The sequence below is a fragment of the Onychostoma macrolepis genome, chromosome 06 (genome assembly GCF_012432095.1).
Source record: "Onychostoma macrolepis isolate SWU-2019 chromosome 06, ASM1243209v1, whole genome shotgun sequence".
Taxonomy (NCBI): domain Eukaryota; kingdom Metazoa; phylum Chordata; class Actinopteri; order Cypriniformes; family Cyprinidae; genus Onychostoma; species Onychostoma macrolepis.
In genome coordinates, this window is record NC_081160.1 from 25,537,671 (window position 1) to 25,553,324 (window position 15,654).

The window sequence follows — 15,654 nt, forward strand, 5'->3', positions numbered from 1 at the left end:
TAATGTGATTTTAACCCTTTTTTAACATAATATTATGCCTATGGTTTCATTCACTTTATTTGTTTAATCCAAATACAAAAGTGTATAAATACCGAGATATTTACCGTATACCGCCAATCAGCCAAAAAATACAGAGATATGAATTTTTGCTCATATCGCCCAGCCCTAATTACACACACACACACATATATAAACATATATATAAAATTAGCAACACTGCTTTAATTTCAGAAGCGCAAGACTGAGTACCAAAGAGGTAACAATAACTAAATTCTGAACTGACTCAGTGAAAAACACTGGTGTGAAGGTCTCCATAGCCAGCTGAGTTCATAATTTAAATGCCAAGGTGATGTTATCAAACAGAAGTAGTTTTATCAAAATTTTCAAACTGACAGTCTTAAAAATATCAGTTAAAATAGTAAAAAAATTAAGACATAAAAGTGAGATATAGATAATTAATGAAGTCATATAAGCTGCAATTTCCAGATATAAATGCAATATAAGTTCTTGAAAAAATAAATAAAAGTACTATTTTAATAAAAAATAATAATAATGATAAAATAAATTCTGGATAAATAAACAAATACATACAATCAATCAATCAATTTATTTATTAGATTTTGGTCAGAATTTGAGTTACTGGGTCAACTGGGCAAGCAGAAAATAAGCGTTATTGAGGCCTGCCTCTTGCATATTACAGTACATGAGAAATCACACAAGAAAAGAAAACTACTGTATGGAGTTCGTGCATGCTTTTCTGGCTGATTCTTTGAACTGAATTACCAATACCAATGCCAATTTTTACAAAGAAAAAAAAGGCTGGGAAGAATCTTTGCACATTATGCATGACATAAAGGTCTACAAATGCAGTGATTAGAATTCCTGGAAAGTACAGCCTCCTATTGCTTAAGGATTTGCTCGCTGTAAAATTCAGGAATCCAGGCATTGGCTGCTGCTCTTCAGCTCTTCGGGGCTAGATCAGTGAGAAACTGATCCAACGAGCTGATCCCAGCTCAGCTGTCAACTTCACAGCTGGCATAAAGGGACTTGTGAGTATCACACCATTTCAACATTTAATCCAGCCTCTAATCCAATCCATTTGGATTTACAATCCAATAAAAAAATGACACTCAGGATGACTGGCTATAAATCAACAATTTCAACAAATCAGTGAGCTCTAACTGTACAGAAAGTCTTGATCACTAAAACATTTCGGCATAGATTCAAACTCTTTTCATTCAATTTTAGTACACTGTTTTGAATAGACATACACTACCAGTCAAACACACTTGAATTAATTTAAATTTCTAATGACCTTAAAAATATTTAATCTAAAGGCTCACACTTAAATGACTGAAATTAGTTTAGCAGCTAAATAGAAATTATGTTACACATAAAAGTAAATGCATTTTTAATAAATTAGCAGACAGTGGAGGAAAAGCAGTAGTCAGATCTCCAGTATTAAAAGAAAAACCTTTATTTTGTTTAAAAAACATCCCAATTGGAATCTAAACAAAGGATGGTAACTTTGAATATAAGTTAACATTTTTGGACACTACAATCCAATACTTCCATTAGTGTTTTTAATAGTTTTGAAGATTTCACTTTTATTCTAAAATGTGATGTGATGTGATGAATGAATGAATGAATGAATGAATGAATGAATGAAGTCCAAACTTGCGACTGGAAGTGTATACATAAATAATTCATAAATGTGTGCCCAAACCTTTGACTGGCAGTGCATATATATATATAAAAAAATTATTAAATAAGTCATTAATATATGTTTCTAAACTTTTGACTAGTAGTGTATAAATAAAAAAATGCAGAATTCACAAATAGATGTCCAAACTTTTGACTTGTACTGTATAATATAATTATATAATATAATAATAATTATAAAATGGCACATTTGTCAATTTAATTTCAGTTTACATCCATCTACATGTTAGTAGCAAAAAAGGAGAAAAAAACAACATTCTGTTTAAATTAACTGGGTGAGAGATATTTAAAAAAGAAAAAGTGTCAACTTCCAGTCAACTTGTATAATTTTCAACTGCCTTCAAATACGCAAATGATAAAGTACTTGGGTTGGTGTGACAAACAACAAGCTATAATTAACCGCACACTGACAGCGTCCAGTGTTGCCATAGAAACAAGAAGCTGGCTGCATCCTCAACCTCAGCCATCCAGCGTCTGGCCAGTGGCCTGCCTTTCCAGCCAGGAAACCCATCATGAAAGCCACTCAGTAAAGAGGGACAACAGCTGCCCGAACACACAGCAAGACACGGGACGCAGCAACCTCTCTCCCACGTTATGTTCCAGACATCACAACTTCATGCATTATTCGGCAGGCTGTCTATAACCTCTACGATTCTCAGATTACAGTTCATTTAAGTGCACTTTACCACAGCGAATTAACATTAACAATTAACCTTTCTGTGCCATAACCACCGCACACATCTGAGTCATCAAGCGCTTTTGCACGATTGCAAGTAAATCTGAAAATACCACTTCTAGAATGCAAAATTTGCACGCTTTTCCTGTAATACCCTGACAAAGGTAAATATTTTGCACAAATCTTTTTTTGGAAACTCTATGAGAAAAAATACAGAATTGAGATGCAAGGGTTGATTTTACACAACAGGTAGTTGGTGAGCACAGTAGTGAAGTAACGTGAGAAATAATAACCCAGGCTCTCCTGCCACTGAGCGCCAAGGCCGAAAAGTTGCAAAGAAAAGTTCAGCCAGTGCTTTTAATCCTGGGTCAGTCTGCATTTGCAGAGGTCCATTTCTGCATAAGTGAGCACACAAACTCCAGTGCCTGTTCAAACAGTGTCTTTCTCTCTCTCCCTCCCTCCTTCTCTTTGTCTCTCCCTCTCAGGCAGCTCATGACAACGGCCCAGCAGCAGCACTGTTTGATCTCCAGTGTTTTCCTTAATCTGGGTTGTCAAGGTTCGCTTGTTGGAGGCTGTTTACTTTACTTCTCCTACAAAAAAAAAAGCATTCTTTTTTTTTTTTTTTTTGTCTTCTCCTTTCCTCAGACAATGACTAATCCAAAGAACTGAGCCGTACCAACGCTGGGTGTTAAAGCTGCTGCTGCTTCCTATTTTAAAGTGTGATTTTAAAAGACATTTAAAAGTTACATTTAAGTGAATCAATAAGAAAAAAAAATGGTAATGGTAAATATTACAATTAATGATTAGTAATCTCAGCTTGTACCATTTTTATTACACCCATAGTATACATTCACACACAAATGCAAAAAGCAACATTTATTGTACCTTTCCATTTTCAAAATTAACAAAAAAAATAAATAAAATACTGTATGGATCCATTTTGTGTGTGTATGCAAATTTATATAAAGTACAGCATTGTAATGTATGTAAAAAAAATAAATAAATAAAAATAAAAATTGTATCTATGGCTACTGTATCTATGGTACTTTTTTTTTTTTGTAAATGTTAAAAACAACCAAATATAAAAATGTAAAAAAAAAAAAAAAAAAAATGTAAATTATATATTTAAAAAGAGAGATGAACAATAGTGGGACCAAACATAGTAGCCTATTATGTGAAGAGGCCTATTATACTTCAGGTTAATTATAAATAAATGTAAACTATTAAAAGTTCGACTGACATTTTAAGAAAAGAAAAGTGCTACATTTATTCTGATTAAGTGCACAAGGACACTTTTAAACATGCAGTTTAAAAGTTTCTTTCCTCCAGTTTTAGTAGGCTAACTTTTATTATAGTATTTTTAGTAAATGTATTTATCCACTTGTTATGCATCTCAAACTCCGAAAGTACAAGCAGTTAAGGCACATTTAACTCTGACACTTGTTACAACATAATCATGTTGAAAACCAATTTCACTCTAACTGCACTTGGGCTGTGTCTCAAACCCTGAGACATGACAGCATTTATGGAATTGACAGGCGCGTTCGAACGTTCGATATCCATATGATGCTCAAAAATGCTGTCTAGTTAGGCAGCTCACTAGGTTTTGAAACACAGCCTGCTTTTGCTGAAGTAACATTTAATTCTGAAAGCTTCTGCAACCGGATGATAGACTGCACTGAACTTTTTTAATGCACGGAATAATTGTTGCGATATTCTGAAGAGTTTTCGTACGCGTTAATAATGTTATTTAATCCAAACGAAGAGATGCACCAGTAGAAGGTTTTTTTTTGTTGTGGTTGAGGGAACACGTGGGGAAAAGTCCCCTATACAACACTGTATCACCGAAAGAAATCTCGGCTCGCAAACTTTTACGCCATCGATAACGAACGCACAGAGATTTCAGTACATCGTTTTTACGTATCACGTCGCACCAGAGGTGTCGCACATATGTAGCGATACAATGTTGTTTCCACAAACAAAAATGAACAGCGTAACAACTTGCTAGCCACACAGCTAACTTCTGAAAAGTACTTGAAGACTGAAAATAGAATTCATCCCCCGGACAGCTGTTATTAGACACGCGAGCAATAATGCTGTTTGTTAATTTGCTTATTACGCCGTTAAAAACAATAAGCCAACAATTAGATAACAAAGACAAACTGTCCATGTGTCCTAAAATGTTGCAGAATGCTGGAAGAGAATGAACTTACCGGGGTTTGACAGAGACGCGATAAACGCGGAAATTTCTGCGCGATAACAAATTCAACTCTTCACGCGATCTTGTATACCATGCGCGCGTGCTATAAAACGTACTGTAAATAACCAACAAATATATCACTCCGCCAGCGGTACTAACTTCAGCTGCAAACACTGTACTGGGAGCAACGCCGCCGTTTCGAGCCCGGTTTACGCCGCCTTTCTCCACGGAGCTGCTTCGGATGATATTACACTTTATTGCGCCTTGCACACACAAAAAAAGAGAGAGAATCGCGGATTTGGATGTTGTTATTTTTTTGTGTTCTACGCCCGTGACGTCACATCCACCTGCTGGGTAAACAACATTCATCCAGATCTTTGCGCTGCAAAGCAAAAGTGTCAAAAAGTCATAGATACATCAGTTAGCTTAGAGATAGGAGATTCTTTTTTTGCCCGACGACGTAATTTTGACATTTATTTGATAGTTAGTTTGGTAATTGCAACTGATGTAGTCTAAGTAAAGAATTTCTTTTTTTCCCAAGAAAATGTCCAATGAAGCAAGACAAGGTGGGGGTGAAAGTTCAGGATAAGGACAACCCATAGGAAAGGAAGTGCAGTTAGTGTGGTAATTTTAATAGTAGTCGAAATATCAGCATAAAAAGTGAAAGTCCAGTAACCACTCAGTGGTTATAACCAGATTTAGGCTTAATTAAACTCACATAATATTATAGTGTATTACCATATTCGCTTAACTTTCGTTGGCCTAATAAATAAGGGTAGTTGATAAATGTAAATATCAAGATTTTTCATTAAATGTAAAATCTTGTATAATGTTTAAGGGAAAGTGTGTGTGTGTGTGTGTGTGTGTGTACCTGGTATTTATCACGTTATGGGGACCAATTGTCCCCACAAGGATAGCAATACCAGTCAATTTTGACCTTGTGGGGACATTTTTTAGGTCCTCATGAGGAAACAAGCTTATGAATCATACAGAATGAAGTTTTTTTGAAAAGCTAAAAATGCAGAAAGTTTCCTGTGAGGGGCAGGTTTAGGTGTAGGGCGACAGTTTGTACAGTATAAAAACCATTACGTCTATGGAATGTCCCCATAAAACATGGAAACACAACGTGTGTGTGTGTGTGTGTGTGTGTGTGTGCGCGTGTAATTTAACAGATTTGTTTTCTCATAGATAGATAGATCTAAATGAGCTGTTTCTCATTAAACGAACTGATGTGATAAATGTCTCAGTTAAAAAAATAGGTCATAAAAGCAGCATTCATAATAATGATAGAATATTTAACAAAATTATGTTTAAAACAGCATGTTACACCCAGCTTCCCAAAAGTATTTCATATCAGCTAGCCACAAATATATTTCAAGAAGAATCCCAAAAGCCAAAAGGTCATTTTCAGTTAAATCTGAATGTAGTGAACTGTAGAGTGTATATATATATATAATTAGATTATTCTTTAAAAATAACTAAATAATAATAAGAAAAGAAAAGGAAAAAGAGAGCATAATTATTGGTCGGGTCAATAAGATGGTTACTGTTCGGTGTGACCAGCATTAATCTCAGATCTTGGAGTAAGGGACAGTTTGGCTGTCCTTGATCAAGGACTGAAATACACAGTTCAAGTAACAGTGTAAGACGGCGCATCTTTATAGGCCCAAGTTGAGGTGTTTCACGGATATAGAGCGCCACCCTCTGGACCGTTGTGTCTCCTGCAGACATGTGGAGCTGATTTAAAAAAAATGTTGTCATGAAATAAATTCAATACATAAAAAAAGTCTGCTAAAAATGGTTGTTAAAGATAAACTAATTAATAGTGAAAGTAATAATAGTTGATTTAAGCTAATTAATAGTTAAAAATAATTTTAATTATCACATTTTTTGCATAAAAGTTTTAAAAAAAAGTAGTAAAAAAAAAAAAATCATCCAGCGAATTATGTATCAATTCTAAAATTTGCAGTGATTGTCTCCTTAGCACCCCACACCAATAAATAAATAAAACACTTCAACCACCTGACATACCAGCTAGAATACAGAAATGTGTTAACATAGACTTTAAATAACAAAATGTACACATATGTGCAGTTAAGGTGCCCTGGCTTAATTCACACTAGTCTTTCTCAGATATGTTTTAGAATCTTTTTTATTAAACTAATTGTTGCAATAACATTTTGGGTCATCTTAGAAATCTTCTAGAAAAAAAAAAAAAAAACTTGTACCTCCATAAACACTGTTTTGACATTTGCAGAGCACAAGGAGAGGCATTGTAATGCTTTTGTCCCTGGACATATTGCTAACAGTATGAAATCTAATGTCAAGGGGCGGCACTGGCCTATATTCCTATCCAGAAAAACTGCACGCCTGCAGGCATGAGACGGATACATCAATCACAGACACGCCCTTCATGGAGATATACTCCATTTTTGACTTATTTTTCTACTTTGTGTCCACGGCCGCTAACCAAGAATACTTTAAAGAAAGTGATGGACTTCTATTGAAATATATAAAAGCAACATTAAAAACCTTATCAAGATAATACATATTTTAAAAGAGGTCAAAGTGTGTATACTGTATGACACATTTTTTATCCGAACAATTTTGGTCAATTTGGTCAATTACATCAGTATTTTGTTTATGAAAAAATTAATCACCTGTATATAAATACAGCCTGTCATTAATTTACATTCGTTATTCTTGGTGATACTATACTGTATAACATAACACACTTTTATCATCTGCCTATGTAATTTTAATGTCAGGTTTTAAAGAGATATTGTCTGTGTGAATTTTGCCTTTTTTCTAAAATTAGATGATAATGAATAGATCATATAATATTCCCCTTGAGGTCAAAAGGTCACCACTGTAATAAAAAAAAACAACAACAACAACAACAAAAAACTCATAAGTAATTGGCTGAAGAATTTTAATACAAATTCCAGATGTCTCCAGGAAAATCTGAGCCATTTGTGCAAGATTGACATGTAGTTTGTTTCTCAAAAGGAAATTTGGATTGTGTTGACATCACGTAGATGTGGCTTGACTGATGCTCTTTGGATTTGGTCTTGTTGTGATAAAGTGGCACTCTAAAAAATTAATTGAGGATTACTATTCATTATGTAACATCTTCTCAATACGCACTCATGCTCAAAAAGGGAGTAATTAGAGTTGTGTTAATTAGGTAATTAAGCAAATGAAACGAGACGACTCTGTTCTTCTTAAGGCTGGCTCGAAAGCGATATCCGTCCCTGTGGCTCAAATCACAACTGAGACACAAAGGAACAATAGCTGATATTTGCCTATTGTATAAAAAACAAAGAGCTCTTTATCTCATTCTGTCATGACACAGGTGGAACAATTTCATATATTTTCATTACTGACCTTTGAAAAATATGATGACTTTTTTATTATCTATACTTAATAATAATGCAGAGCACAAAAGGGCATCCCTGTTAGCATACTAAGCAAGTTCAATGAAATATAACAACAAATATAACCAACAATACTCCTAAGATACTATGAAAATCCAATGGAAAGTATTACTTATAATCATTTTGCCATTTAAAAGAATAGATCTTTAATACCTTACCTCAGTATGAGAATTATCATGTAACAACGAAGAGAAGACCAGAAACAAACAACATTTTAGGTTAAAATGTATATGCTTAGGCTATATAAGGGAAAGTATGTAGTTATACTGTAGCCCGTCATCTACCTATTTATTTATTTATTTATTTGTTTGTTTATGTATTTATTTGAGTGAGTGAGTGAGTGAGTGAGTGATTAAATATAGCATGTCACATTGCTGTAACTGTTATGATAGATATGTGAATTACCTCAAAGAGCGGTTACGTTCTTTCCGACATTGACCACCAGGTGGAGACAAATATCAATACAAAAAACAAACCTGTGAAGACAGCAGTGATGGAAAACATCTATCTATCTATCTATCTAATCTATCTATCTATCTGCCAAATATCAATACAAAAAAACAAACCTGTGAAGACAGCAGTGACGGAAAACATCTATCTATCTATCTATCTATCTATCTATCTATCTATCTATCTATCTATCTATCTATCTATCTATCTATCTATCTATCTACCTACCTATCTATATTGTTGCTCTGAACTAATCTAAATATGCAGATAGTATTTAAACTATCGTATCTCAAAACTTTTCAGCATTTTTTTCACGTTTTATGCAACATTTATAATATACAATACTTCAGTCATTTTATAAAGTTAAAACTTTTTAATAATCAGTTTTACTAACACTAGGAAATGTTATAAATAATAAACTGAAAATTAACCTTATGTATGTTTTTGAGCTATTGCAATGGTCTTGGAGTCTCTCAAACCCCCCCCCAAAAAAAAATATATGTGTTAATGCAAAGAGCCTACTGTGAACTAATCTGACCTAACTTAGTTTTATTTCAAGGCAAAATAAATAAATAAATACATACATACATACAAGTCATGCTGTATGTGAATCAGAAAGCATAGGTTATTAGGTTATCATTGCTATGCAATATAAATTAATTCAACATTTATAATTAACAGGCACATTAATAAAAATAAAGCACATTATATATCTATTATTATAGTGCCACAATTATTTAATGAATTTCATTTTATTGCATTAGATGAAACTTTAAACCAACTGGCATCTGCAAGCAAGTTTTTCTCAGATCTAACCTCCCAACAGAGTTTTTTCTTTTTTTTTTTTCTTTCTTTCTTTCTTTCTTTATTTATTTTTTTAAAAAGAATGGTGAATTTTAGTGAATGCATGGCATAAAAATGCACTGCACATTTCATTCATAATTAACATTCTACTGACTGGTACCACCAACCGTTTGTTTGATTTGTTCTGCTAAATGTAGTGCTACATAATCTATATACTTTATAATGATTTTAAACTGTTTCAAATAAGAACACAGAACAAAACACTGTTTATTAAGAACTTCTCGTGAGATAACGGTTAAATTGCAAGGGTCCAAATCAGTGTTGAAGGACCACTCATTCAAAGAAATAACTTGGCCTTTCACATTTATGTCACTCCATTTACCATTTTGGTCAGGAATAAGGGTTCCTCATTCAACTGCTGACATACAGTATTTACAATAGTTATGTTTCATTTCTGTATTTATCGTATAATCAGTTTGTTTGGGTGGTTGTCTTTCCTTGGTCATCTTGGTCATTTCTTTCCTTTATTTTTATTTATTTATTTAATTTTACACTTCAAGGCCAGGATTTATGTTTCGTTTGAAGCTAAGATTACTTCCCCCTTCTTTCATAAATTTCTGATTACCCCAGGATGTATCTTTCGTTTACTTTTACATTCATTACAGTATGAAGTGTCTAAATACAGAAAGTGTCTAAATATTTTCATTCTCATTAACTTTAATTTAATTGTCACTTGGTTTAATAGTTTGTGTCAAATGGAATGTTTTCATAGATTTCTAAGGGTGATTTAAGTTTCCAGATACTTTTTGGGGTCACTTTATATTAACAGGATTGCTATGCATTAAATATAGTTTATGTAATGTGTCTTTATGCCACTACAGTGTGTGTACACAATCAGCAAATACAGAAATAGGTGGAATTTTGCTTAATTGCATGATTATAACTAAACACTAGAGGACGCTATTCATCACAAAACTGACTGGTGCTTCTTATCGCCTGGAAATTAAAGTACCATCGATTCAGGCACACGCACTGCAATAGATATTTGTTACGATACAGAACCTCTCACATATCACCGTGTTACTTTAGAGAGCTTTCTTTCAATGCTGTTCCTCAGGCTGGGTGATTTTATCAGGTCAACAGCGCGCCGATTGACAGCTATTAGTCATGATTAGTCACTTCAGCACCACGGACAGCGCTTCGCTTACCTTAAATGACAACACCAGAGCGAAACTCATGGACGACCACCACGGACTATGTAGTAAATGTCGATGTAAATACTCTAATAGGTGTACATCCACTAAAAATGGACTTTGGGACCGTTTGTTAATCGTAATTGCAAAAGTAAAGTTAGTTCTGAGAAAAGCTCTAAGTTACCACTTGTGACATTTTGTATCTAAAGCAATGACATTCAGACTTTTGTAAAGTGTAATTTAAGTCTCCGAATATTTCATTTAATTAACTTCAGAGTGCAACTATCATCACAATCTCTTTTATTGCATGTCTAGATGAAATGTATACCTACATATGGTTTTTTAACACTTAGCCTATTTAATTAACTAATAGAGAGTGAAATAACATGCCGAGACATTGACATTGTAAAAATAAAAATAAAAATTTAATAGCGGTAAAAATATTGAAACCACAAACCTTCTCAAATGGCATTTTTGTTTTATTTTTATGAGCTATATATAGCTTATTTATATTCATTTACAGTTGTAGATACAGATATTCACCCATTAAGCGTTGCTGAAGTCATCGCGTTTACAGCTGATTGGTCCGCGTTAGTGAACGTACTAAGATGACGTGCAGCTTCAGTGTAGACAGCCTCCAGCCGTTGTGGCGCGACGCGTCGCGAAGCGTTATCGTTCGCTTCCAGTGTAGACTCGGTGTCAGAATCGCACCGCTCTCCTTTAAGACGGACCCACCGTTGCTGTCATCGGAGGTTCCCATTATACTCCCCTTCACCTCCCTCCCCCCCCAAAACAAGAACGCACTAGACAAGACGGCTACGTGCTCCGCCGCGATCTCCACAATAGACTGGATGCGTGCGTATATAGGCTGGTATTTATACAAAAATGATGTTTCGATGAAGCGTCTTGGGTTGTTTTCGGCCTACGCGATCGGATCGATGGAGACGGATACGTGTTTATTAGTGTGTAATGCACGTTGTTTTTCTTCGACAAATAATGGATTACCCAGCATCTGGTTTGAAGCATGAAGAACCGTACGACGCTGTTATGATCAAAACGACGCACGAGATGTCTTGGATCGAGGTATGGTCATATAAAAGACTCAACTGATTGTTCACGGCTGATATTTTGTACATCAAACTGGGGGACCAGGACTGCTTAATGTCGGATTACAAAGCCCAGGCTGGGTTGCGCTTGCACAGATGGCGAACACAAGTGATCCAGGGGGAAGCAACCCCTCGCTCCAGAATTATGCCATCACTGCGTCTGCGGTCAAACTGGCGTCTCTGGGTCTCATCACCTGCATCAGCCTGCTCGGGAATACCGTGCTCTCCGTGCTGGTGCTGAAAGACAGCTCGCTCCACAAGGCTCCGTATTACTTCCTCCTCGACCTGTGCGTGGCAGACATCATCCGCTCGGCCGTGTGCTTCCCGTTCGTGATGATCTCCATCAACAGCGGCTCCGTATGGAGCTACAGCATCATCAGCTGCAAGATCATCGCGTTCATGGCCGTCTTGTTCTGCTTCCACATCGCCTTCCTCCTGTTCTGCGTCAGCGTAACGCGCTACATGGCCATCGCGCACCACCGGTTCTACTCCAAACGCATGACGCTTTGGACATGCGTCGCGGTCATATGTATGGTGTGGACGCTCTCGGTCGCCATGGCGTTTCCCCCGGTCTTCGACGTCGGGACCTACAAATTTATCCGCGAGGAAGAGCAGTGCATATTCGAGCACAGATACGTGAAAGCCAACGACACGCTGGGCTTCATGCTCATGCTGGCCGTGATTGTGGCCACGACGCACGTCGTGTATGTCAAAATGCTGTGCTTTGTTTACGACCACCGTAAAATGAAGCCCGCGCAGCTGGTTCCGGCTATCAGCCAGAACTGGACCTTTCACGGACCGGGCGCGACCGGCCAGGCCGCTGCCAACTGGATCGCGGGGTTTGGACGCGGTCCGACGCCGCCGACGTTAGTGGGCATCAGACAGGCGTCACACAACGCCAACCGCAGGCTGCTCGTGCTGGACGAGTTCAAGATGGAGAAACGGATAGGAAAGATGTATTACATGATCACGCTGGCGTTTCTGCTGTTCTGGGCGCCCTACATCGTCTCGTGCTACATCCGGGTGTTTGTGAAGGGAAACGCGCTTCCTCAGGTGTACCTGACCGCGGCCGTGTGGCTGACGTTCGCCCAGGCGGGGGCCAATCCCATCATATGTTTCATTTTCAATAAGGAGCTGAGGATGAGATTCAGAGCCTGTTTGCCGTGTTGCCTGACTACACAAACACCCATGGAGCCCTACTGCGTGATTTGAAGTGTTTTGCTCACTTGTTTTCACTGGCTCTGCCTGCTTGTCAAACATACAGTGGCCCCAAAAAGTATAGAAGAGACCTGGGAGTGTTCAAACGTATCCTGCTTCAAAATACTTCTCACTAAACAGTATATCTCACAAAAAGTGCTGCTGTAACAAGCCACCCTATTCAGGAAATGCAACTTTAATTGAAATCAATAAAAAAATAACACACACAAAAATATATTTTACATAAAACACTGACAACTGTTCTATCATTTAGCATCCATTCATTTGATCAAAATACTTTCTCATGTCAAAATTGTTTTGCGCTAATACATCTTTTATATTTTAAAAGATTTATAAGGCAATGACATTTTTTAAAATTAATGCCACTTGATATTTTGCAATGGTGTTCATTTATATTTCTGTGTCCTGATACTTTTTGGAGCCACTGTAGCATGTGATATTTTCCTTCATTCAGAGGTGAAATCTCAGAACTGTTCCAATGTTGCATATCAGAAGATCCGTATCCACATTTATGCAATCCACATATCGATGTAAATACTGTAAAAAGGTGATTTATTTATATTCTGGAGCCCTTTATAACTGATATGTAATATATTTGCTATGACTTTTTGTGTGAACTAAATGGCCAGTGGCTTTTTACTATCACATGGACTAAATGTGAATAAACCAAGTCCCTCTCACAGTCCCTTTAAAATGTTACTGGAAATTTGTTTTCAATGGACACAAGCAAATTTGATGGGTCAGTGTTGAGGAGACTATGATTTGTATTTTAATTAAAATAAATGATTATAAATGCACTGTGTTGGTGTGCTAAAGCAACACAAGAATCAAATGCGAGGCCAAATGCACGCAAAAGGCCAACGAGGCATTAAAAGAAGGGGATGTTGTTGTCATGTCAGACTAAACTGATGTAAAACATCTGGCTTTTGTGCATATTTTGCTAAGCCTCCATCTCATTACTTGCTCTTAGATGTTGTGGGGGGGGGGGGATGAGACATAATGTGATGTTTCAGACATACTCATCCAGGGAGAAATTTTTGGCTGCGTTTCCATCCCCCACCCTTCCTACAGACAGTTATATAATACAGAGCCCTTTTTTCCTGAACCTCCCCTCTGCACAACTCCAGCATTACATTAACGTGATCTGGTGCGTTGCACTGACAGAATGAATGCAGGCCACTAGAGATGTGAAATATGATTATTTGTCTTCAATAAATGTAAACAGAGCATCCTGGGTAGCTGCTTTCTATGTAAAAGCAGGAAAAACCTGAAAATATTTCTGGTTAAAACAGACAAGAGACAAGACCATAGCCACCATAGCTATTGAAGGTGACATGGTTTCCATAATATTTATATTAAGGTGTTGATACAGGGGGCAATTTTTTGAGCAGTGTTGCAGTCAAAGGGAAACCAGGTGAGACACAGGGCCCACAACCAATCTAAAGTATCCAGATAGAAATGTGTTGCCCATTCTCAATGGGAAAGTGCCCAAGCAACATTACTCAAAAAAGTTGCCCCGTGTATCACCTTTAGACTAGCAGTCAACCATTATTACACTAAATTATTACACTAGATCCCTCAATCTTAGGTATGTGGTTACTTACATGACTATAAAGAATTTTAAGATATTAAAAAATCTATTTAAAGGAAGAGTTCACCCAGAAATAAAATATTTACTGAAAATGTACTCACTCTCAGGCCATATAAAATGTAGATGAGTTTGTTTATTCATTGGAACAGATTTGGAGAAACATTACAGTACATCACTTGCTCACCATTGGATCCTCTACAGTGAATGGGTGCCATCAAAATGAGCGTTCAAACAGCTGATAAAAACATCATAATCCAAAAGTATTCTGCATGATACCAGTCCAACAGTTAACATTGTTGTTTTAATTTTAAACTGTTGCTTTCAGCCAGAATCAAATCCATAATCCATAATAACACTATCTCATGTGAAAAAGTCCATCCCCTGTTGTCTTCTCGCATCAAAATCCACCGACATATCTGTTTAGAACTGTTTTGGACTGTTTAAACAGTGCTTGATCTGTGCATATTTTTCTTATGATTCAGAGATGACTTTTTTTACTGCACAAAGCAATACTATGCACTCTTAAAAAATAAAGGTGCTTCACGATTTTTGTCTAAATGGTTCCATAAAGAACCGTTAACATCTGAAAAACCTTTCAATTTCACAAAAGGTTCTTTGTGGTGAAAGAAGGTTCTCCAGATTATAAAAAGGTAAGAAAGAGATGGTTCTTTAAAGAACCTTTGACTGAATGGTTCTTTGTGGAACCAAAAATGGTTCTTCTATGGCATTCTGTGAAGAACCTTTTGAAGCAACTTTATTTTTAAGAGTGTAGATAGATTACTTTTATTTTAGCTGGAAACAGCGGTTTGAAGTTGAAAATGTCTTAGAGATTAATTTCTTTAAAATACACAGGTTTTCACTTCACAAGGCTGGATTCATGTGGATTACTGTGATGTTTTTATCAGCTGTTTGAACTCTCATTCTGACGGCACCCATTCACTGTAATGTACTTGTAACACTTAATTTCTCCAAATCTGTTCCGATGAAGAAACAAACTCATCTACATCTTGGATGGCCTGAGGGACAGTAAATTCTCAGCAAATATTTATTTTTGGGTTAATTATTCCTTAAACAGGAGAAATGTATTTTTGGACACAACTGAGAAGAAGAATAAAAGTCAAACAGGTTTGGAATGGCATGCGTTTGTAATGACATGAGGGTGCATATAACTTTTTGGTGAACTGTCCCCTTTAAACTTTCCCTCACAGAGCCTTTCTGATCATCATTACATGAAATTCTAATCGAGAAATGCAAACT

At 36.3% G+C, this 15,654-nt stretch overlaps 2 protein-coding genes across 2 annotated transcripts in view; one reads left to right on the top strand and one right to left on the bottom strand.

The window, feature by feature from the left end:
* Positions 1-4,751, bottom strand: part of foxp1b (forkhead box P1b) — a 185,116-nt gene extending 180,365 nt beyond the window's left edge. Inside the window, 1 exon segment of the mRNA XM_058779593.1 lies at positions 4,612-4,751. The gene's annotated coding sequence lies outside the window, so the exon portion shown is untranslated.
* Positions 4,752-11,011: 6,260 nt separating this feature from the next.
* gpr27 (G protein-coupled receptor 27) lies at positions 11,012-13,671 on the top strand. The gene has a single exon (XM_058779259.1). The coding sequence runs from the start codon at positions 11,685-11,687 to the stop codon at positions 12,798-12,800; it is 1,116 nt and encodes a 371-aa protein (XP_058635242.1). The 5' UTR covers positions 11,012-11,684; the 3' UTR covers positions 12,801-13,671.
* Positions 13,672-15,654: the final 1,983 nt, after the last annotated feature.